The sequence below is a fragment of the Pipistrellus hanaki genome (genome assembly GCF_964339955.1).
Source record: "Pipistrellus hanaki genome assembly, chromosome: 2".
In the NCBI taxonomy this organism is placed as follows: domain Eukaryota; kingdom Metazoa; phylum Chordata; class Mammalia; order Chiroptera; family Vespertilionidae; genus Pipistrellus; species Pipistrellus hanaki.
Genome location: NC_140504.1, coordinates 65,572,454 through 65,596,485, shown reverse-complemented (window position 1 = coordinate 65,596,485; position 24,032 = coordinate 65,572,454). Strand labels below are relative to the sequence as shown.

General features: G+C 37.5%; 2 protein-coding genes across 2 annotated transcripts in view; both read right to left on the bottom strand.

Annotated features, from left to right (window-relative positions):
* CIP2A (cellular inhibitor of PP2A) overlaps positions 1-24,032 on the bottom strand; it is a 561,728-nt gene that overhangs the window by 413,285 nt on the left and 124,411 nt on the right. The gene's annotated exons all lie outside the window — the stretch shown is intronic.
* MYH15 (myosin heavy chain 15) overlaps positions 1-24,032 on the bottom strand; it is a gene marked incomplete at both ends in the record, with an annotated part of 196,140 nt that overhangs the window by 132,100 nt on the left and 40,008 nt on the right. Inside the window, 5 exon segments of the mRNA XM_084870441.1 lie at positions 11,934-12,042; positions 12,045-12,069; positions 13,760-13,939; positions 23,611-23,664; positions 23,668-23,781. Coding sequence (XP_084726567.1) covers positions 11,934-12,042; positions 12,045-12,069; positions 13,760-13,939; positions 23,611-23,664; positions 23,668-23,781 — 482 coding nt within the window.

Sequence of the window (24,032 nt, the reverse complement as noted above, 5' to 3'; positions counted from 1 at the left end):
TGTATGCATGCATATAAACCTAACCAATGGACACAGTCAACAGCAGGGTGAGAGCATAAGTGGGGGGTGGAGCTCAATGAGGTGATAAGTATATATGTAATATCTTAATAAAAGAAAAAGAAAAAAATGCAAAAAAAAATAAATAAATAAACCAAAGAAAGTGGAAGGAAAGGATAAAAATGAGATCGGAAACTAATAAACTAAAAAAAATAAAGAAAATTAAAAAGGTATTTTATTGAATAGGCTAAATAAACATTTGATATGAATGATCAAGAAAAAGAAAAGGCACAAATAAACAATACTAAGGAGGGTGATACTCTAGAACTGTGATAATCTAGGGATGTGCTCTAGAAACAATCTAGATAAGGCAGAATTTTTTTTTTAAATCTAGCAATTTGGAAAATGGAAAAGAAATGTAAATTTTCTTTTTATAAAGAAAAGAAATATCTAAACTGATTCAAAAAGAAAGAAATCTCAATAGGCCTATAACTATTAAATAAATTAAGTCAAAGTTGTAAAATATATCACACAAAAATACACCAGATTTAGGTGGTTCCATAGACAAATTTTACCAAACATTCAAGGAATAAATAATCACAATAAATTGTTCATTATTTGAAAAGATGAAACATTTCTCAACTCTTTTATTAGGTCAAGGTAATTCTGGCCAGAGTCAGATAATACAGCAGGAAAAAAAAATTACTATAGGAGAAACTTATTTAGGAACATAAATACAAAAATCCTCATGATAATGCTATTAGCATATGAAAAATACAGTATTTCATAAACAAAGTAGGTTTATATTTTTAAATATATATTAATACTAGAGGCCCAGTGCATGAAATTCATGCACGGGAGTGGTGTCTCTCAGCTCAGCCTGCATCCTCTCCAATCTGGGACCCCTTGAGGAATGTCTTACTGTTCGTTTAGGCCTGATCCCAACTGGGCATTCAGACATCCCTTTCACAATCCAGGACTGCTGGCTCCCAACTGCTTGCCTGCCTGCCTTCCTGATGGCCTGGTCACCCCTAACTGCCCTCCCCTGCTGGCCTGATTGCCCACAACTGCCCTCCCTTGCAGGCCTGGTACCTCCCAACTGCCCTCCCCTGCTGGCCATCTTGTGGTGGCCATCTTGTGTTCACATGGGGGCAGCCATTTTTGACCACATGGGGCAGCAATCTTGTATGTTAGAGTGATGGTCAATTTGCATATTACTTTTTTATTAGATAGGATAATTCAATACATTTATAAGTTAATGAAAATGTGATAATTTCAACAGACACAGAAAAATAATTTAACATTTTTCTAGTAAAAGTGCTTGGAAAGGATATTGTCCACAAAATAAGATGGAAGGGATTTTGTCCACAAAATATGTCATATCTAAAAAAAAAAAAAAAACAAACCAAAAACAAAAGAAAAAACTATAGAAAACATCATCTTAGGAAAATAGTAGCTTTCCCCAAAATCAGAAATATGACAAAGTTTGGCAAAAGTTTTTGAAGTCTGAAATACCACAAGTTAGTGATAATATAAAGTAATGAGACTTTCATACTCCTCTGGTAAAGAGTAAATTGGAAAGCATTTTGGCAATATCTCATAAAGTTGAATTGTGTGTAGCCTAAAACCCAATAATTAGTACCCTGGAGAAATGTCATTCAAAGTGTGTGCCTCGGCCAGCTGCCATCCACAAACTATCAGCATGACCGGCATTTTGAGTAAAGTATCCTCAAGAAACTACTGCATATGTTCAGGGCAGGGGATATTTACAAAAATGTCACTGCAGAACTGTTTGTAATGATGAAAAATCATAAATGACCCAAATTTACTTGAACTAGAAAATGGATAAATTATGGTTTATTTAGGTAATAGAATAGAATACAGTAGTTAAAAATCAATACTCTAGCACTATGTTTATCAACATTAATAAAATTGAAACTAGTATTGAATTAAAAACACAAACTTAGGATAATATATACAAAATGTTATTTATGTGAAAACTAAAAACATTTTTAAAAATCACATCAACTTTTAAAGATATCTGCATATCTACAAATGTTCATATCTTTACAGAACTTGGATTGAGAGAAAAATGCAAAGGGCTTTACCTTTATTAATTTAATCTTTAAAGTTGTGAGCAATTACAGAAAAAATTTAACAATTGATATACTTTGGTGATAGTTCCATGAGTGCATATTACAATAACTTCAGTGTGTTTAAAATATTTAATAATATTTTTTTAAAAGTAATCCTATGGCCTTGGCCAGTTTCACTAGGTGGTTAGAGTGTCATCCCACATAACAAAGGGCCTCGGATGGTGGCTGCCCAGCTGATACCTGAGGCTCATTCAAGCCTCAGATGGTAACTTCCCAGTCACCAAGGGTCACCTGAGGCTCAGGTAACCAGGGCTGGCCAATGCTTGCACTGCCAGCAGTGGCAGCAGCAGAGGGTAATGGGGGTGCCGCCTTAACCTGATCGCTGGGTCACCTACCACCCCAGACTATGAGAAGGGGCAGGCTAGGCTGCAGGACCTCCCCTCCAGTGCATGAATTTTCATGCACTGGGCCTCTAGTATAGATATAATTAGGAACAACATGTTGTCGACTATCAGATAAAATCAAATCTATCTATTAGTTAGCGGTTTCTCAAAATATGTGAGTCCTACCAAGATCATCTAAGATAAGGCAGAATTTAGTGAATCACATTTAAGGAAGTTAACTTTGAATTCATTTTTATGGATAGCAGGGTTGACCTAAAGTTTTTAATTACTCAGACAGTCCTCTAGAATTAATTTCCTAAAACAGTACTTATGAATTAACCTGTTTGCACACAAACAGTTAACCACAGCAAGTCGATTCATCTTTTTCTAGCTCTGAAATGTATACATATTTTTTAGCAGACTAAGGTTTATTCAGCATTTTATATCTTGGCAGAGACTTGCTTAGATGAATAATTATAAAAGTGAATGTAGTCAAGGCTGAGGTTTAAGGAGCATTACATTTATCTCTCAAATAGCAGGGAAGTTTCCACTTTCACCTGTGCTCTATTTGTATTTGTGGTCACAAAAGCTAAAGAGTTCCTTATGCTTGATGACCTATAGTTTGCTCTTTTAGAATTTGGGAAATAGAAAGCCACACACCTGCTGGCTTATTTCCTTTCCCATATTTGCTAGTGAATCAACAGCTGCATGGATGGCAGCTAGGATTGAGTACATACAACATTTCAGAGATTCAATTCAGCCTCCATATCTTTTTTCTGTATATATTTCTTCTATATGTGGGTCTATTATCCATTAATAGAGATATAAGGACATTAAAGCTGCATAGATGTTGGATTTAAGGGAAAATAATAATGGAACTCTGTCATCATATATCTCACCACCAGCAAAACACATTGATCTGTAGTCTGGAGGACATCAACCAAACAAACAATGCATACCTAAACACCCCAAAAGAAAGATAAACAGAATAGATTGCCTTGGGCTTCTTGGATCCTGGGACATAGTTTACCTTTGTTTAAAATCAGCAGTCAGTTTGGGAAACCTTCTCGGCATATCTTAATCCCTTCGGAGAAACCATTACAGTGCAGCTGCTGTAGATCTAAGTGGGGGTTCACTATACCTGAAGAAAGAAGTCCAGTTGAGTCTGTGTTTAAAAAATGTTACTACCCTAGATTTTGTCCTAATTGCTGCAGCTTGGGTTCAAAGAGTTTGAATTTGCTATTTCCTGTATGATCCTATATAATAAAGAGCTAATATGCTAATTAGACTGAACAGCAGAATGGCCACCGAGATTACTGTCCAGACTACCATCCGGATTACCTTCCGGACACAGCCAGGGATAGGAGGGCTGGCCAAAACTGTGAGGGGCTATGAGGACTGACCAGGGCTACGAGGGACTTTGAGGAGTTGTAAGGGACTGCAAGGGCCAGCTAGGGCTGCAAGGGCTACCCAAGGCTGCTGGGGCTGTGAGGATCGAGCCCCGCACATGAATTTCTTGCATCAAGCCTCTAGTAGGTAATAATTAGTTCACCGACTCCCAACCTGATAACACTCACAGTGCTCATACTTTTATGTGGGAGTCCCCAAAAAGAATTTACCTGAAAATCCTTTAAATTGGAATGAACCCTATAGTCTGCAGTCCGTCAAGACTTAATAAGCAAATACTTTTGGTAGGTGGAAAAGAATACATTTTTGCTAGAATGTAAGTGTCTGGTATCACATCTATTCAAAAAAAAAACACCTCAGCCCCCCAACAAAATAAAACAGCTAGAGAGAAAAATAAGAATTCAAAAGGGAACTGATATCTCCAAGTAGAACAAATGGATTACAAAAAGGGATGATAAGAAGAAAGGAAAATGGCACAACAAAATTGAGTTTGCTGTTTTGCCTTACAAAAGATGTGGCCACATTCCAGCTTACATTTCACATCTAAGTTTATTCTGTATTATAAATATCCTCCTATCACCTTTTCTTTCATCAAAAGAAGCACCACTAGAGCTGCAATCTCAGGTAGAAGCCTTTGAAAAGCCATCTAAGGAGCCACTGAATCTGGCTCTCAGCAAAGTCTTCTGGAAGAAGCTAAGCAGCACTCCTTCTAACTCATACTAAAGTTTTATTTTAAAAAATGGGAATGAGACAACTGTGTGCAGGGTCACAGAAATCTATATTTATAAAAACCTAATATGCAAATTGTACCCACAGGAATTCAACCTGGAGACAATCACTCGCTATGACATGTACTGACCATTAGGGGGCTGTGTGGAATGAAAGAATGCCCCAGCCAGCAGTCAGTAGCTGGAGAAGAGAGGCCCCAGCCAGCAGTTGGAAGGCCCTAATCAGCCCTGATCACTGGCCAGGCCTGGGGACCCTACTCATGCACAAATTTTGTGCACCAGCCCTCTAGAAAATAAATAAAAGCCATATATCCACACTCTTGTACTCGCATCCCATTCAGACGATATGCAAAAAGTAGCAAAGGTCGGATCCTATGACACCTTACCGTGATGCACACTCATTTCCTTTAAGTACACATGAAGAGCTGTTTTTATTAGAACATGAAGCTTTTTTTTATTACTTTGTCTTATGAGTTAAAGAAAAAAAAAAAAATTCCTGCTGAAATCAGAGCTAACTCCATGGGAGGCAACTCTAATAGGTAACAGAATGGCTCCAAAATAGAGGTAGCTAATTAGATTCCTTGCTAGATGGAAGCAATGTCCCTAAATGCATTCAGAAACCCAGCTGATACAAAACAATGAGGCAAAAACATACAGCGTGAATGAACATGAAGTGTTTGCATTGCAAGAACTCAAACTGCAGCATCATTGTTTAGCATCACACTTTCCAAAAATAGGTCACAGACTGTCAAGATTGGGATCTTAATTACAGGAGGTTAATAAAAATGCAAAATACTACAGAACCTTAGAAATCGGAATCAGTAACATCTGGTTACATATTCCAATGGTGATTAGTGCTCTAAAGACATAAGTGCGTGACAAATATACAACTTTGAGGCTGACAGCCTCCGGCCAAGCTTTATAGAAGTCTGTAATTCTAAAGAGAAAGCTGAGAATCTTTAAACTCATGACATAAGGAAATAAAGCCATGTAGTTAATAGTAAGAATTTTTTTTTTTTTAAGCAATCCTACCTAATAAAAGAGAAACATGCAAATTGACCACACCCTTGCTCCCAAGCCATGCCCACCAGTCAATCAGGGTGAGTATGCAAATTAACCCAACCAAGATGGTGGTTAATTTGCATATCCAGGCCAGAGCAAAGACTGAAGACAGAGTAGAAAGAAGCCAAGTGCTGCAGAAAGGAATGAAACTGGCAGGGCAGCGACCTCAGCAGGAATCTTCCCACAACGGGCCACTAGTCTATATAATAAAAGCCTAAGTAACTGTTACTGTGGAATGACCAGAATGACCAGTCATATGATGCATGCTGAGCCAGGAGGTGATGCTCAATGTAGGAGCTGCCCCATAGTGGTCAGTGTGCTCCCAACAGGGGGAGTGCCACTCAGCCAGAAGCCAAGCTCACAGCTGGTGAGCACAGAGGCAGTGGCAGGAGCCTCCCCTGCCTCCACAGAAGCACTAAGGAGCAGCAAGCCAAGCAGTAAAGAGCAGCGAGCAGGTGGGCTGTAAGGAGTGAGGGGTCCCAGACTGCAAAAGGGTGCAGGCCGGGCTGAGAGACCCACCCCTTAATTGCATGAATTTTATGCACCAAGCCTCTAGTTAAAAACATGAAAAACCTGATTGATCACCTACCTTATCCCATCATCCTTCTACCACCACCTACTCATCACAAAGTATCCACTACAATTATCCAATACATGTGAACAACCTAAGTATCAATCTACAGATGACTTGATAAAAAAAGTTTCAGTATATATATTCAGTGGAATATTAAATAACAATAAAAAGGAGGAAATCCTGCCATATGAGAAAACATGCTTGAGCCTTGAAAGCATTATGCTAGGTGAAATCTGTCAGACAGAGAAAGACAAATATATACGCCCTCACTTATATGTTGAATCTTAAAAAAAGAAAATGAAAACACCAAACTCATAGAAAAAAAAAAATTAGATTTGTAGTTAACTGGAGTAGATGGGAGATGAGAAACTGGATGAAGGTCATCAAATAGTGCAAACGTCTAGTTATAAAATAAATAATACTAGGGTTGCATGTACTAGAGTAAACCCTGCTATCAGTACATATGAGTTAAGAGAGTAATTTCTACGAGTTCACATCTCAAGGAAAAGAAATTTTATTGTCATTTTTTGTATGTATAAAATAATGGATGTTAACTGAGCTTGTGGTAATCATTTCATATAATTACCATAAGTCAAATAATTATTCTGTACACCTTAAGCTTATACAGTGCTTTATATCAAGAAGATCTCAATATAACTTGGAAAGAAAAGAAACAAAAAAAGAGTATTCACTGCCCAGAAATTCATAACTGAAGAGATAGATACTATTAGGGAGAGGGAAGATATTAGTCTTGGGAAGAATGACTGGATGGAAGTTTTAAACAATTAGAAATGGATTTAGGAAATGTCTTTATGGTTAACTTAGTTAATTCAGACCAAACAATTTCCTTTTTGCTTATATATCTGTCTAAATCCCCCAATTGATTATTCAATCTCTCTTTATTATACTTTGCCCTTGTAGACAATGACATAGAAGCTCATCCACATTTTAGCATGAAATTTAAGACGGAATTTAAATGGTAGCGTTAAGTATTCCAATGTTACACAATTGAGCCTGCTTTGTGAAATCCTTCTGTATGTCCACTTGAATCTCAATTCAAAGGCAATCTTGTGGAGGTTTTAAAGATCTCACTTTTTAAAAGTATGTCTTATTGATTTTCTTTTTAAGAAAAAGAAGAAGGGAGAAGGATACAGAGATAGAAACATTGATGGGAGAGAAACATCATCCATTGGCTGTCTCCTGCACACCTCCTACTGGAGATTAAGCCTGTAATATGGCCATGTGCCCTGACCAGGAGCTGAGGAGGTAACCTCTTGGTTCATGGATTAATGCTCAACCACTAAGCCACACTAACTAGACTAAAGATCTCTTTTAATTTGCTTTCATTTTTATTCCCTTTATTATATAAAAGGAACTGGTAAATGTTTCTTAAAGAGACATTCAATATGACTTAAGTAAAGTGTATGCCCAAGTGTAGATTACAAAGAAGTCCAGTTCTTACCTGGCATTTTGTTTATATTGGGCTTTACACATCACAAAATGAGGTGCTGTTGATTTTAGGTTAGTCATCAATTTACTAGGTGTACAAGTTAATAATGGTGGATTTTGTAATCAAAGAAAACATGATAATTTAAGACAAACATCAAAAGTGCTTTATTCAAAGTAATGTCCATTGCTAGCTATAAATTTCCCCCATCTTTCAGGTAATTTATGGATACCATACCAATAGAACTTTTCTTGTTTTGAGACAAACCATTCAGAGACCCAATTTTCCACTTCTTCATACGTTTTAAGTGCTGTTCAAAAAGTGTGTGTGCCATCATTCTGAACAATGGTAATCTGAAGGAGCAAGGTCTGGTGAATACAGAGGGTGGGTTAATACTTCCCAGGCAAGATCTATTAATGTGTCTTTAACTGGTTTTGAAGTGTGTGATGGTGCATGATCATGAAGCAAAATTACTTTGCCATGTCTTATGACACATTCTAGTCATTTCATGATCAAAGCATGGTTCAAATTGATTATTTGTTGTCGGTAGCCATCAGTATTAATGGTTTTACCTGGTTTTAGAAGCTAATAATATACTACACCTTCCTGATCCCACCAAACGCAGATAATTGTCTTCTTACCGTAGTGATTTGGCCTTTCAGTGGATATTGATGATTGACCTAGATCAACCCATGATTTTGTGTGTTTGGGATTCTCAAATCTACTTTTCATCACCAGTCACAATTTGAAGCAAAAAAATTTTTTCTTGCTGTTGAAACATCATTTTACTGATGACTTTTGGTTTTCCATTTGCCTTTTGTTTAGTTAATGTGGCACCTATTTTTCCTTCCTTTAAAATTTTTCCCATTGCTTGTAAATGATCGGAAATTGCTGAGCAACGTTTAATCTTTCTACAAGTTACTTTTTAGTTGACATGCATCTTCATCCAATAATGCTTATACTTGTTGGTCTTCAAACTTTTTTGGTTGGCCTGGATGTTGTCTTTCACAATGAAATCATCACTTTTAAAGCATTTAAACCAGTGTTCACAAGTATCTTGAGATAGAGCATGTTCACCATAAGCTTCCCGAAGTATACGATAACTTTTTCTTCAAAATAAAGTAATGAATTAAAATTTTCCACAAATGCTCTTTTTTTGGCATGAAATTTGACATTTTCAACTTTCAACTTTTCCAAGTTGGCTGGCTTCAGATACTTTATTCTTATTTTAAGATGTAAAATTTCAAGTAAGTAATAATGTATGCAGATTGTGAGGTAATTAATATATAAATAGATGCAATTAAAAATTACTTTATGCAGATGTGCAACCATTTGGAATGAAGCTCCCTTCTTGTGTTTATTTTCCTCAAACTGTAGAGAAAGAAAAAGACATTCAGAAAGCTCTTTTTTGTCACATTACCAGGCCCTACTGATGAAAGCATATATTCATCAAAGTTCTAGAAGCACTATGACAATATCTACAAAAGCTTTTAAAATACTTATGTCTTAACACAAAAAGTATATTTCTAGTGCTTTCCTTGAGGAAATAATTAGCCAACTGTATAAAGATACTCATTGCAGCATTATTTAGTCATACAAAAAAATTAAGCAAGAAAAATGATCAAATGTTCATCCATAGTAATTTGGTTTCATTAAATTATGAAAGAACGGGTATACAATAAAATGCTTCAACTTTTTTAAATGATAGTGTGGATCCATATAACTGACATGGAAATATTTCTAGAATTTAAGAGAAAGAGTGGGTCACAAAATGTTATGATCCTGTATGTATATACATGGTTTTGTGTATATATGCCATTTTAAAATAATGTTTTAATTGATTTCAAAGAGAGGAAGGGAAAGGAAGAGAGAGGAAAAAAAAATCTCTGAAAGAGAAACATAGATGGGCTGCCTCCTGCACACCTCTGGGGATGAAGCCTACAACCTGGGCATGTGCCCTGACAGGGAATCAAGCCAGTGACCACCTGGTGCCTGGGACGCTGCTCAACCAACTGAACCACATTGGCCAAGTTGTCTATGTTTTTAAGTGCAGTTGTATTATGGGTGGGTATGCACATAAAAAATGTTGGGGTAGTATACATCAAAATGTTAGCAGTTGTTATCTCCTATGTAAAATTATAGGTAATCTTGATGTTCCTCTTTTTAGCTTTTCTATATTTTCTGTGGTTTTGGCAACACTCATACATTACTTTTATAATTTATAAAAAAATATCTACTTCCACTTTCTTGAAGCAAAAACAAATTTATGCCAAGCCAATTTGTTTTACAAACATCTGTGTAGTGCTAACTCACTAAGATGTAAAACAACAACAAAATCCATGGGCAATCTAGAAAAAAATGGGCCAGCCATCAATCTGAAAAACTAATAAAATATTATTTCTGTCTGTGTAGTACTGTGCTGGGACAGATGTCATAAAGTTTAATTATGAATGTCCTACTGACATGCCCTAGATCCTCAAAGGGAACCACTTGAGTTGTCTGTACTTCAGTTTCTCCATACATGAAAAGGAAATATACTACCTTCCATTAATTTTTTTATTATAACTGGTTTAAAATAAAATAAAATGTGGTTTATTATAGGTAAATTGATGTTTGGCTGAGTTGGAAACTTAGAGGCAAGTATTTGCAGGGTGTGCTTAAATAATTATGGAAAAAGACATTCTGGCCAATTCTCTTCTATTTATAAAGAACACAGCACATATCCTGAAGAATTAAAAGATGACTTCCTCTCTAATTCTCTGCCCAAACCTCTCTCTGGTTTCTCCTGATCAGAGAATTACTCATCTGGAAGCCATAAGCAATGTGACCACTATCTAACAGACCTCTCAGAGCCACTTTTGAACCTATTAGATTTAGGCAGATGCATTGCCTGAAGATGATCAAGGTCCAACACAGTAGTCTCCATCTGTCAACTTCCTCTTGAGACAGGCCAACAGGATTTCAGGCATGCTTCTGAATTATGTCATCATGTGCTGGTAAAGCCAGAAAGAAAGAGCTAAATTATTTCTCCATCAATCGGCTGCCTCCTACATGCCCTCTATTGGGGATCAAACCCAGTCAGGTGTTCCTAATTATCCCAGAGGGGCCTGGAGTTCACTTGAAGCGGGTGTAAGATAATAAGAGGAAGGGAATGTTAGGAGGTAAGAGTACTCACCCCATTTAAAGAATAGTTAGCATTCTGCCCAATTGCCATGAAGATAGCTGAACCAGGCTGGTCAGATTTTCTATTTTCACATAAATCTGTCCCATTTTTTAAAAAGAAATATGGTAATTAAATATGTATGTGAAATCTTCTGATTATTCTTTAACCCCTCTGGGCCAAACACAACCATGCTTGAAGGCCAGGTTTTTCTCAAGGGTTGCCAATCTGTGACTTTGCTATGAACTGTGAGAGTGTCCTTCTGTAGCTAGCCTAGCTTTAGTTTCGGTTGTGAGGCTTATGTTAGGAACTTCAGCTCAGTGTCTTCAAATCCTTTGTGTCACAGTGCAGAAGTCTGAATTGTAGCCTGTCCATCTCTCCATTTTGTTTCTGAGAAATCCTGCTTCCTACCTTGGCTTTGCCATTTAATAGATTTCTGAAACTGGGGGTGTGACTTACTCTTCCACACTTGTTCTTGTAAGAAAGGGAGAGATTTTCCTCTCTATGTATCTGAAAGGGTCATGACAAGGCTTGAGTAAGATGATGTATCTGAAAGTTCTTTGTAAATTATAAACTACTAAACAAGATTACTTGTTAGTTGATCAATAAATATTTATGGAGTACCTGCTAAACAGGCATTTGCTACATGCTTGAGGCTATGATTGAACAAATCAGGTATAATTCCTATCATCATGAAGCTTAGAATAACATCAAGTTATTATAATAGAAAAGCACTGTGAAGGAGAATTCCAAGATATTTGGGGAATATCTATTAAAGTGACATGTTATTTCCCCAAAATTCTTTTTCAAAACATGGTTTTCTGCTGTCTCTTTGCATCTGGGTTGAGCATAAGATAAAGGCAGACCAGAACAGGCTTCTTGAAATATATCTATCTTTGAGCAGCATTTCCTTGAAGAACTATCAACATGAGGTGAGAAAGGTTAATAAGAGAGGACAACTAGACCTCGGAGCGGACAAATATCACAGGAAAGAAGCAAGAGTTGTTGTAAGCATCAAGGCAACCATGAGAACCATGAGTTTCATTTTGAGGCTGAAAAATGAGGGAAGATTGTTTGACTTGCCACTGTCAGTACTGATGTAATTTTCAAAAAGATTCGCCAAGAGTTTGTTAGATGACTTCTGAAATATAGCCACCACCCTTTCATTAAGAATGTCTTTGTTTTTTTAAGCCAGACACTGATGTTATAAGGCACCTTTGGAAAGACACACAGTTTGGGTAACAAAAGAGGAGAATATATAAATTAACATAGCAAATTATTCATTCCTTAAAAAAACAACAACAACAACAACAACAACAAAAAACACTTTAAATTAGTTTGATGTAACAATACTGAATAATACTCCCAGAAGTCTTTGTGCCACACAAAGAGATTCTCAGAATTTACCCTTTGCACTGAAGTAAAAAGGGAGAGAAGGGGAGGTGAGAAACAGAGAAAAGAAGAAAGGAGAAAAGAGAAGGAAGAAATAGATGGTATTTGAAATAGAAACAGTTCACATCAGCACTCCTTCATAGGCGAGAATAGATGAAACAATCCAAGTGTCTCTGACACACTGTGAGTATTCAAAAAACCATTGACAATTGTAATGGTATTTTGCTCTAAATATTATTATCTACACTAATAAAAGAGAAAGATGCAAATTGACTGTACCTTTGTGAAACCCAACAATCAATCAGGAGTGAGTATGCAAATTAACCAAATAAAGATGGCAGGTTAATTTGCATGCAGGGGCACCAAGCAGCCTGGGGTGGGGTAGAATGCTTGTATCATCACCATGGTGACTGACGACACAGGTGTTCTGCACTGCCTTAGCTGTTCCAGGCCTATGGGCAGCATGGGAAGGTGGAAAGGCAGCTCCAGCCTAAGTGAAGGCATTGCCAGCAACCAGGGTAAGGAAAGTCCATTCTTGCATGAATCTTCATGCATCAGGCCTCTCATAATTAATATTTAAAGATATTAAGGAATGCCAAAATTGGTTTGGCTCAATGGCTAGAGCATCAGCCTGCAGACTGAAAGGTCCAGGGTTCGGTTCCAGTCAAGGGCAAGTACCTTGATTGCAGGCACATCCCCTGTAGGGGGTGTGTAAGAGGCAGCTGATTGATGATTCTCTCTCATCGATGTTTCTAACTCTCTATCCCTCTCTGTAAAAAATCAATAAAATATACATTTTTAAAATAATATCAAGGAAGAAAATTACAAGCAAATTTGAAGTATTATTTTATCCTTTGCACTGAAGTAAAAAGGGAGAGAAGTATTATTTTATCCTTTATCAGTTATTGTTCTGTTCTATCTAGAATCACTGACCAGAAACATAAAAGCAGAAAAAAGACACACACACACACACACACACACACACACACACACACACCCTCGCACCAGTGGGGAAATGTGAAGAAGCAGTGAGATTCATTGGAAACCTTTGTTGGCCATAGGTTTGAGATCATTACTTTACAGAGACTATTTCTTTATATTGTTTCTTCCTTGGGGTGCTCTACTTCACCAAGTACAATAGTATGAGAGATTTTTTTAATCTTCAATAAAAAGATCAATTGAAATCACTCATTCATACACTCTTAAATTAAAAGTAAGGACAAATAAGGAGAAACCCATGACTTTGATAGTTTCCATGACTTTCTAAAGTATCTTACTTTGAGTTGGGGTGACAGAGTCTATTTTGAGATTTTTGACCTCTGTGCACATGGAAAACTATTATAGTATAGCTATTTCATTTCCTAAGTGCAAAAAGGCTGAACCAACTTTTTCTAGAAATGAGATTTATTTTGTTCATTTCTTCATTTAATCTAAACTTTAGTTATATATTACTTAAAGACTTTGGCTGAGTGCATTTGAAACAGTCAGGACTGAAGCTCTATAGGTGACTTACCACTCCTGCATAATGGACAAGTTCAAGGTAAGCTTCATATTTCTTCTTCTTATCAGGCTTGGGCTTCTGGAAATGAACTGACTTTCCAAAATTGTTGTCAAAAAGTTTGGTCTTGAAAGTTACATCTGTAACCTGAGAAAACATACATTCCTCTTCAAGGATAAAAAAGATTTCCATTGGCTGTTGGTGATTCATACAAAGAGCAAATGAGAAAACACTTGGAAATAGAATTTTCAGTAGGGGGTTAGTGTAAACTCTTTCCCAGGAACTTAATCAGTTGACAAAGGAAAGGGATATTCACTATCTATAACTAGCCATTATCCAGTCAACAAATATTATAGTTATTAAATATCTACTAGGAGCCAGGCACCAGTAGGAGTAGCCATATGGCCATGAACCACATAGACAAAATGCCTTTCTTCAGAGTACTTACATTCTAGTGAAGAAAACAGACAAGTAAACAAAAAATAACTGACTTATTTTCATATAAATGCTCAGAAGAAATAATGCAAAATAAAGAGATAGAGCATGATTTCTTCTAAGCACTTACGTTTCTTCTGAGTGGGAACTATTTTAGTAAGATTGTGGGCAAGACCCTCTGAACTGAATGAGAAGAGCAATTCTGAGAAGATGTGTGTAAAGTATTCTGCACAGAGAAATAAAGAGTACAAAGATCTGAAGTAGTGGCAAATTTGAGGTCCTGCCAGAGTCAAGTGTGGACAGAGCAAAGCTAGTCAGATGGAGTACGCGGTTACAAGATAAAGTCAGAGAGGTAAGGAGTATTGGATCCCAAAGGTCTTACAGACCATGGTGAGACATTTGGAATTTATTTTAAGTATAATAGGAGGCCTTTGGAGATTTTTAACATAAAATGATTTATGCTTGAAAAGGATCATAGGTTTAGAACAGGGGTTGGTAAAGTAGAGTCTATGAGCCAAATCTTATCTATGGCCTGTATTGGAAAGCCAGTGAACTAATAATGGTTTTTATACTTTTTAAAAATATTTTATGGATTTCAGAGAGGAAGGGAGAGAGAGAGAGAGAGAGAAAGATTAATGATGAGAGAGAATCACTGATTTCCTGCCTCCTGAACACACCCCACTGGAGATCTGAGCTCACAACCAAGGCATGTGCCATGACAGTAATCAAATCTGGACTCTTCAGTCTGCAGGCCAACACTCTATGCACTAAACCAAACTGGCCAGGGCCAGTTTTTACAATTTTACTTTTTATTGGTTTTATATTTTTAAAGGGGTATAAAAACAATAACAGGATATGTGATAGAAAAACTGATGACCCCAGCTGGCAGAATTTCTCTCTAAAGGGCCGTATCAATATATATAAAAACCTAGCCGAAACCAGTTTGGCTCAGTGGATAGAGTGTTGGCCTGCAGACTAAAAGGTCCCAGGTTTAATTCCTGTCAATGGTATGTACCTTGGTTGCAGGCACATCCCCAGTAGGGGGTGTGCAGGAGGCAGCTGATTGATGTTTCTCTCTCATCGATGTTTCTAACTATTCCTCTCCTTTCCTCTCTGTGAAAAATCAATAATATATATATATATATATATATAAAATAAGTAAAAGTCTAAGCGACCGAATGACCTGAATGACCAGAAAACTGGTTGCTATGACACGCACTGACCACCAAGGGGCAGATGCTCCTGCTGCCCCATGGTGGTCAGTGTGCTCCCCCAGCAGGAGTGCTGCTCAACTGACCAACCCATCCCTGTGGCCCATCAGCCAGGCAGCAGCCACTCAATCCCTCAGTAGTCCTGCAGGTCCAATCTCTAACGGCCAGGCACGAACTGACCAGCACTGCCAGCATGATCCTGACAGCGCTGACACCCTCCTGGAAGTGAGTCTCAGGCACCATGCTGCTTCCCTTCCCTAGACGCACCCCAAGGAAGAAACAATATAAAGTGGCTGCCAGGTCACTCCTGACAACCGGTGTGAATGTCAATAGGATGGATCCAGATCCTGAGACAGCAAGGGCATCCCACCACCCACCCAAAGGGTCCCCATTGCATTCACCCATGCCCCTTGGGACCCTAGTAATATATATAGATATAGATATAGATATAGATATAGATATAGATATAGATATAGATATAGATATAGATATAGATATAGATATAGATATAGATATAGATATATTACATGGATTCGTGCATTGGGCCTCTAGTAATATATTTATTTTACTAAACTAGGGCCATTTAGTCTCTTTTACACTTCTGCCATCAACTCAACCCTTTCAGCCCTGAAAGAGCATTTAACAATATGTAAATAAAATGAATGTGACAATGTTCCACTAAAACTATTTACAAAAACAGCCGAAACCAGTTTGGCTCAGTGGTAGAGCATCGGTCTGTGGACTGAAGGGTCCCGGGTTCGATTCCGGTCAGGGGCATGTATGTTGGTTGTGGGCACATCCCCAGTAGGGGGTGTGCAAGAGGCAGCTGGTTGATGTTTCTCTCTCATCGACGTTTCTAGCTCTCTGTCTCTCTCCCTTCCTCTCTGTAAAAATCAATAAAATATATATATTTTTAAAACTATTTACAAAAACAGGATACAGACCGGAATTGGCCCACAGAACTATAGTTTAGTGACCTCTGGTCTAGAGTAGTAATAGTATTAGAGGCTGTGAAAAGTCATTGAAATATGATAGAGTTTGAAATTAGACCTGGGTTACAACTTGCCAATGGGTAGAACATGGGATATAATAGAAAGGAGGATTGCCCTAGCCAGCTTGCCTCAGTGGCTAGAGTGTCAGCCTGTGGACGCAAGGGTCTCTCATCATGTTTCTATCTTTCTCTACCTTCCTATATGAAATCAATAAAAATATATTTTGAAAAAGAAAGAAAGGAATATGGATTAAAAATATATATATATAGTATAAACATATATATACATATATATACACGTATATGTATATATATATATATTAGGGGTGGGAATCAAGGACTCATATTTACATATTATTTTGTATATTTGTATATTCATTTACCTACTTCATGAATATTTTTGAAGGGTCTTCATGAACCAATTATTATATTGACAGTTTGGGTTTTAAAAAAATAATCAGCTCAGATGGTGTGGTTGAGTGGTTGAGTGTCGACTTATGAATTAGGAGGTCACAATTCCATTCCCGTCAGGATACATGCCTGGGTTTCAGGCTCAATTCCCAGTGAAGGTGTGCAGGAGGTATTTGATTAATGATTCTCTCTCATCATTGATGTTTCTATCTCTCTCCCCTTCTTCCTTCCTCTTTCTGAAATCAATTAAAAAAAAAAGAAATAATCATACATGGGTTTTGGCCCCAGAGCATTTAGCCAAGAAAACAAGACATATACATATATGTAGATCACAAAGTAGACCAAACAGAGGTACAGGTAAACTGTCATGAGAATATGAGAATTTCAAATTAAACATGACCTCTTGACCTAGGGGTGTCGAACTCAATCAGAGAAGGGGCCAAAATCTAAAATCCAGCCTAAATCGCGGGCCGAATGGTTTACTGAACAGTCATAAACTGACAATGTCATAAACTGACAGCGGAGTGCAGTGATGACAGCGCGGTGCGGGCCACATTGCAAGGCCTGGCGGGCTGGATTTGGCCCGCGGGCCTTGTGTTTGACACATGTGTCTTGACCTAACAATATAAATTTCATAATTCTCTATCAATCCTTTATACCTAAGAACCATAAACTCTTAGGTTTGAGAACGACATTAAAGATCTAGTCTAACTCCCTAATAGCTCTTTCAATACCCTTCACCATTTCCTTCTAAAAAGCAGATTAGCTTAGGCTCAAATATTGCCATAGAGTGAAAATAAATCAAGTTGAGTCAGTGCTCTGGATGGGTGATATATTAAAAGAAAATTTGTTTGAAGTTCAGAATACTTTGTTTTAAATAATTCTACTAGAGCCAATATAAGTCAGTCTAATTCTTTTAAATGGTGGATCACAAGATATTTGAAGATTGTGATTCTGATCCATCTGAGTCTATTATTCTAATATATAGACTATGGTTTTCTACCTCTGTTTATTCTCAGACTTAGAACTTACATTTAATAGATAATATATTGAACAACATTCCACCAATAACTCTTGTACTGAATAGTACGGGGACATCTTCCTTTATTTCAAGCATCTAGGTGGGAAATGATGCAATGAGTGAATATGTGATCTGTTCTAAGTGAGGACAAAATAATCTAAGTGAAACTGACACCTGTCTTGCTCTTGGCAACACTGGCCTTTTGGGTTCCTGGGAGAGTGAGAAATGAGAAAAAGGATGAGGAGGACAAGAGAGATTCTGATAAATTACAGTGAGTTTCCTGGTACAGGTGCTTGGAGGCATGGACTCCATCTTGGAGCATGTATTTTCTCATCATGCCTATAATCAATCCTCAATAAAAACTGGAATTAATAGATCAAAAGTTTAAGCATCTCGTGGGATGGTGTGTGTTAAGAAGAGGGTTTTGTCAAACTAACCAGGAGCGATAGCCCCCTTTCAGGTAGAGGACCATGACGACTGCCATCTTCTTGGGACTTCAATGATGCCAATTTAGAGATGAATGGAAGTTTTATGTAAAATAAGTGGATGGTATACCTCATACTATAACAACTAAATCACTTAGGAGGGGAAAACACTCTTCAGAGTATTCTCCATTTCTCCAGTGCTTGGGAGGCGTAAAGCTTCTAATAAATATGAGGCCCTCCAGCAAGTTAATTTCCAAATGCTGACCCACAGCATCAAATGCTCTCTGTTGCACAGTAAGTGATTTGAGCCAGTTGCCCTGATTCAGCACATTAGGGCTCTAACCCCTCCCTCTTCAAATATGATCAATTCTGCCTTCCTCTTGTTTTTATCTGCCACCTTCTTACTATTTGCATTTTTGCTATCCTGATTCAGGACCTATCTATTACTCACCGGGACTACTGTAACAGCTTCCAAAATGCCTTAATTTTAGATTTTCCTTCCAGTGCAACCACCATATACAAACCTACCAGATTAAACACAAGCAGCTCTGACTATTCTATTGCCAGCCTAAAACCCTTTTTGGCTCCCAAATAAGGTATCAATTCATTAAAAGCCCTTCACAACATGAATCTCTATTTTTTTTTTTTTTTTTTACTTCTAGCTACTCCCATCTGTGTGTTCTCAGTTCTAACTAGACTACCTAACATTTTGAAATGTGTTCTTTGTTTTCCTGTCTCTATGTCTTTGCTCTTGCCAGTTCCCTTACCTGCTAGATTCCTCTCTTTATCTGCTGAAGTCATGTCCATTCTTTAAGATCTAGCTAAAATTTTACACTCTTTCCCACCAGGCTTTGCTAGATTCCTGCTCTTCTGAGCTCTATGGGTCTCTGACAATGCCTTTACTACATTTATGCTGATATATATTTTTACATTTATTAGACTTATAAATCTACTTGACTGGATACTTCTAAGGGCAAGTGCTATTTATAACAAATGCTTAAGTTTTCTACAGCATTTAATTCAGTCTCCTATACAGCAGTGTAGTTTTGGGCCTAAAACTAAGGTCCAACATTATGAGTTCCTTGACATCAGGGAAAACCAATCACAAGTTCCTCATCCCATTGTGTTTCCATGTGTGAGGTCTCCTATCCAACAACCCTCCTTATCATGGAACCTGTCACAGTGTCTGCTTGGCCTTGAGTAATGGGGTTTCTGTTCCCTGCCAACCCATGGAATTACTCCAACAAGTCAGTCACATCCTCCAGGGGCAACCAAGGGTCACCTCACCCTATTATTACTACAAAGCCTGCCTCCTAAAGTCCCTGCTCACTCATTCTCTTCCAAAATGCAAACGCCATATGGCTCTGCATGGCATGCAGTGTTCTCCACCCCCAGGCTGTGAGTATCTGTGACTAATAAGCTGTTGTCAATCTCATCTGTCCAATGCTGCTATTACCATAATGCTAGGAGAGGAATATCCCCACCAGTTCAGTAATAAGGAACTGATCAAAAACAGGTTAGTTATTGAATAAATTTACTCACTTCTCTAATAAAATAAAAAACAGTAATAGTTTTGGTCTTAAGACATCCCTCTATTTACATTCTAAGTTCATTCAGGGCTAAGATGAGGCCTCTGGTTTTCATTTCTCACAACCCTGAGCCTAGTAAGTTCCAAGGTGAATAAAATATAAGTTGCTAGAACAATTTTAAGTAATTAATTGACAGGTGAACATTCAGACATACAAATTTGAGTTTTGGGTCCTGGGCTGCTTGCCATGGGCAATAGGCACATACACACACACACACACACACACACACACACACACACACACACACAAAAGAGTTGCAAACAAGAAAGCACTGAATTACATGTTTAAAGAAGATATTTATGTGTATGCAAAAGATAACTAGACATTAATGTGATTCATTTTATAATAAAAACATCAGAATTTACACATCCAAAGACCCCACTTGGGAGGCAATAACATTTACTACCAAGTTTCTACATGATTTAAAATATTTTAGAAAGTTTCTTAGGATAGCTGGACAATATGGACTATTGGTACATGGAAACTTCCTATTGTTCAATGATGTATCATTTTATAGAAACAACTAAAAAATATCCAGACCAATAAGGTGGACAACGAGCTCAAGTTAAGTAACACAGTTTGGACTCAAGATAGGTAAGATGATCAGTAGTAAAGCTGGTAGTATTTCAAAAACATTATCGCAATTGCCATCCCTTGAGAGATATTTTCCAAAAGGACTAAATTATTGGAAGATGGATGTAGCCTCTCAAGGTGACTATAATGAAGGGGCAATACATTTTTAAATGTATAATGTTGGATTTGTTTGCTTAAAAATATTAGAATTAATCTCTTTACCAATTCCTATGTAAAACCATAAATATGTAATTATATGTTAATACTTTAATAAACAAATGATTGATGCTCAAGTTCTAAACAAATTAGAATATTTCAAAGTAATGAAATAAGTGTGAGCTAACCATATAATAGATTTGTTTACTATAGGTATAATATTGAAGGAAGACACTGTATGCTTGAAGATTAAATCAACAATTAAAGCTGATGTTAAAATCCATTTGTGTTATGCTCCTTGGTAATTACCCAAAGGAGTTGAAGACTCATGTCCACCTGAAGAACCTGCACGTGGAAATTTATAGCAGCTTGGCTATTTATAGCAGTTTTGCTTGCCAAAAGTTGGAAGCAATCAAGATTTCCTTCATATAGTGAATGGATAAATAAACTGCGGTGCATGCAGACAATGGAATATTATTCTGGGCTAAAAATAAGTGGAGCCTCGAAACCAGGAAAAGGTGTGGAGAAGCCTAAAATACATATCACTAAGTGAAAGAAGCCAATATTAAAAGGTTACATATTGTATGAATCCCAACTATATAACATTCTGGGGAAGGCAAAACTATGGAGATAGTAAAAAGATCAGTGATTTCCAGGGGCAGTGGAAATACTCTATATGATACCATAATGATGAATACATGTCATCATACATGTGTCCAAACCCATAGAATGTATAACGCCAAGAGTGAACCCCAAGGTAAATTATGGACTTTGAGTGGTAATGATATGCCAATGTAGGTTGCTCAACTGTATCAAATGTACCACTCTGGTGAGGATGTTGACAACCGGGGAGGTTATGCACATATGGGGGAGAAAGTATATCTCTGTACTTTGTACTCAATTTCTCTCTGAACCTAAAACTGCTTTAAAGATAAAAGCTTAATTTAAAAAATAAATTTGTTGATTTAGTTTAACAAATTTTCTTAATGAATATAAACATTTCAAACTTTTATATGTGGAAATTCCTTTCCTATACACACAAATGTATGCTCTAAGATATTTTATACAAAATGATGCATTTTAGTTCCTTTGAATTTTGAAAATGTCCCATGATTTATACTATTTCAAGGAGTAAGTTTAATCATTAATATTTACTATAAATTTTCTTCACATAGCTTGGGCCAGCACAATGCATCTTTTCAAAATATGAAATAACTTTAAGAAAGGTTTTGGTATTCCTCATTTGCCTGACCTGAATATCTTTGAAATTACTCACAGGAAGCTAAAGACGTATCTTCTCCTTCTATCATGTGGTCAGTTTTTGTTTTCTCATTTTATCATATCAGTAGAAAATACAACAGGAAATTGCATCCATGCTGCTAGTGTATTACTTAAAATAACTGATACTGCAGATGTGAGACAATAGGCTTCAGATAACTGAAGATCAGTAACATTGCCAGACCTATCAGGATTTGAATCACGCCTATGTCCCATCTTCCTCCTGAAAACAGTATATTGCCATAATCAGAGTAAGTTAATATTACAGGTAACAATCGCCAGGAGCTACATCTGCCCCTCTGAGACGCTCCAGTTCTCCTCTTTCATTTCTAATCAGAAAACTACAATGATGCTAGCAAACTGAATGATGTTAGCAAACATTGGCCAGCTCATGGTTGGGTTATTATTATTATTTTTTTTAATCAACTCACAGTTGGTCATTATTTTTTTAATCAGCCCGTTCTTCCCTCCGGGAAAGTACACTGGTTATAAAGGAAATTAAATCAATGTGATGTCCACTCCTGTTGGAAATAATGGCTATTTTCAAGGAAGATTTTGTTTCAGCTGAAACCTAATAAATAAAATTGATGGAACGTTGATTGATAAAATTGATGGAACGCTGATTGATAAAATCTGAGGTCCACAAAACGTCGTCACCTTAGCCCTGTCCTGGCAGGGTTGTTGAGAATCCAATGTGATAGTGTAGCTAAAGAAACTTTCAAAAAGTTAAAAGCCTGAGTTGAAAGCTTTGCCCAGCCCTGTCTCCACACTTCACAGTGATCCACAGTTACGGAGAGACACGAGGGGCACTAACATGCCACCACACTTGCTCCCGTGGACAAAGCTACAGCAAAGGGCCATTGTGTGTTCCTCCAGCAAACCCACTTAACCTATCCCTTAATCAAGTGGTCGGCAAATCTCGGCTCACGAGCCACATGCAGCTCTTTGGCCCCTTGAGTGTGGCTCTTCCACAAAATACTACATGCAGGCACACACGTACAGTGCAATTGAAACATCATGGCCCATGTGCAGAAGTCAGTTTTCTGCCTGGGCAAGTCTATTTTGAAGAAGTTGCGTTAGATCACACAAGGGGCCAAAGAGCCGCATGTGGGTAGGGACAATGGTTTGCCGACCACTGGATTGAGGGGCCAAAGAGCCGCAGCTTGCCAATCACTGCTATCCCAGAGCACGTGGAAATATTTCAGAGTCCGGAAACACCGCTGAATTCAGAAACCATGCACTGCAGCTAATTTACTAATAAGCCATGAAGTATTGTCATAAATTACTTAAACTAACTGGTACTTGTCCAATTAAATGAACAAACTGCATCCTGCAGGGTAGAGGCCTGGAGGATGTATGGCAGTTGTTTGTTTGCGTACTCAATTGCCAAATGTTGTTAAGCTGCTCTGGGTCTACCCCTTCACCTTATGTTAATCAGCCAGGCCCAGCAGTGCCCATACTTTCAGCTCTGATTTTCCAGTCAAGAGCATGGCCATTTTTAATCCCAACAAGTCTCCTCACACATTAACAGTGGAGTCCATGAGTAAACAGCAAATCCATAGCGACAGCCTGCGTTAGAGATGATGGAATGGGGTAAATGCTATAGAAGTTTAGCTAGGATGTCACGGGTACTGCACACAAAGACCATTAAGAGAAAATGTGCAGAGCTGTTCTGCCCCAGTTCCCACCCTCTGACAGAGCGTGAGTTCTGGCATCAACATGGCAAGCAGGGACGATCCTTAAATGAAAACGAATGAGCAGAGAAACATGCATTGCTTTCTCAACAAGATCTATGCAGGCTTGCAAGTCCAGACCAAACACCATGGACATTCAGTCAATGCCTTCTTTTATATATTCCTCTTGCTCCAGAACTAACATGTGCTGATTGAAGAACAGTTGTAATTTCTCATTGGTTAAATTAATGCAAAGTTGCTCAAGGCTGTTATACTTCAAAGATGTAATTAGGTAGGAAGAAGAGATAAAAATAAAATTGAGAAAACAGCAACAACTTGAGGTGATGGATATGTTAATTAACTTAATGTGGTGATTATTTCACAATATATGTGTGTGTACCAAATCATCAAATTGTCCCCATTAAATATATACATTTTTTGGTCAAATGTGTCTCAAAAAATAAAATAAAATTGAGGTCCACTTGGAAAAATGTGGACACATCATGGCAAATAAACCCAGTAATT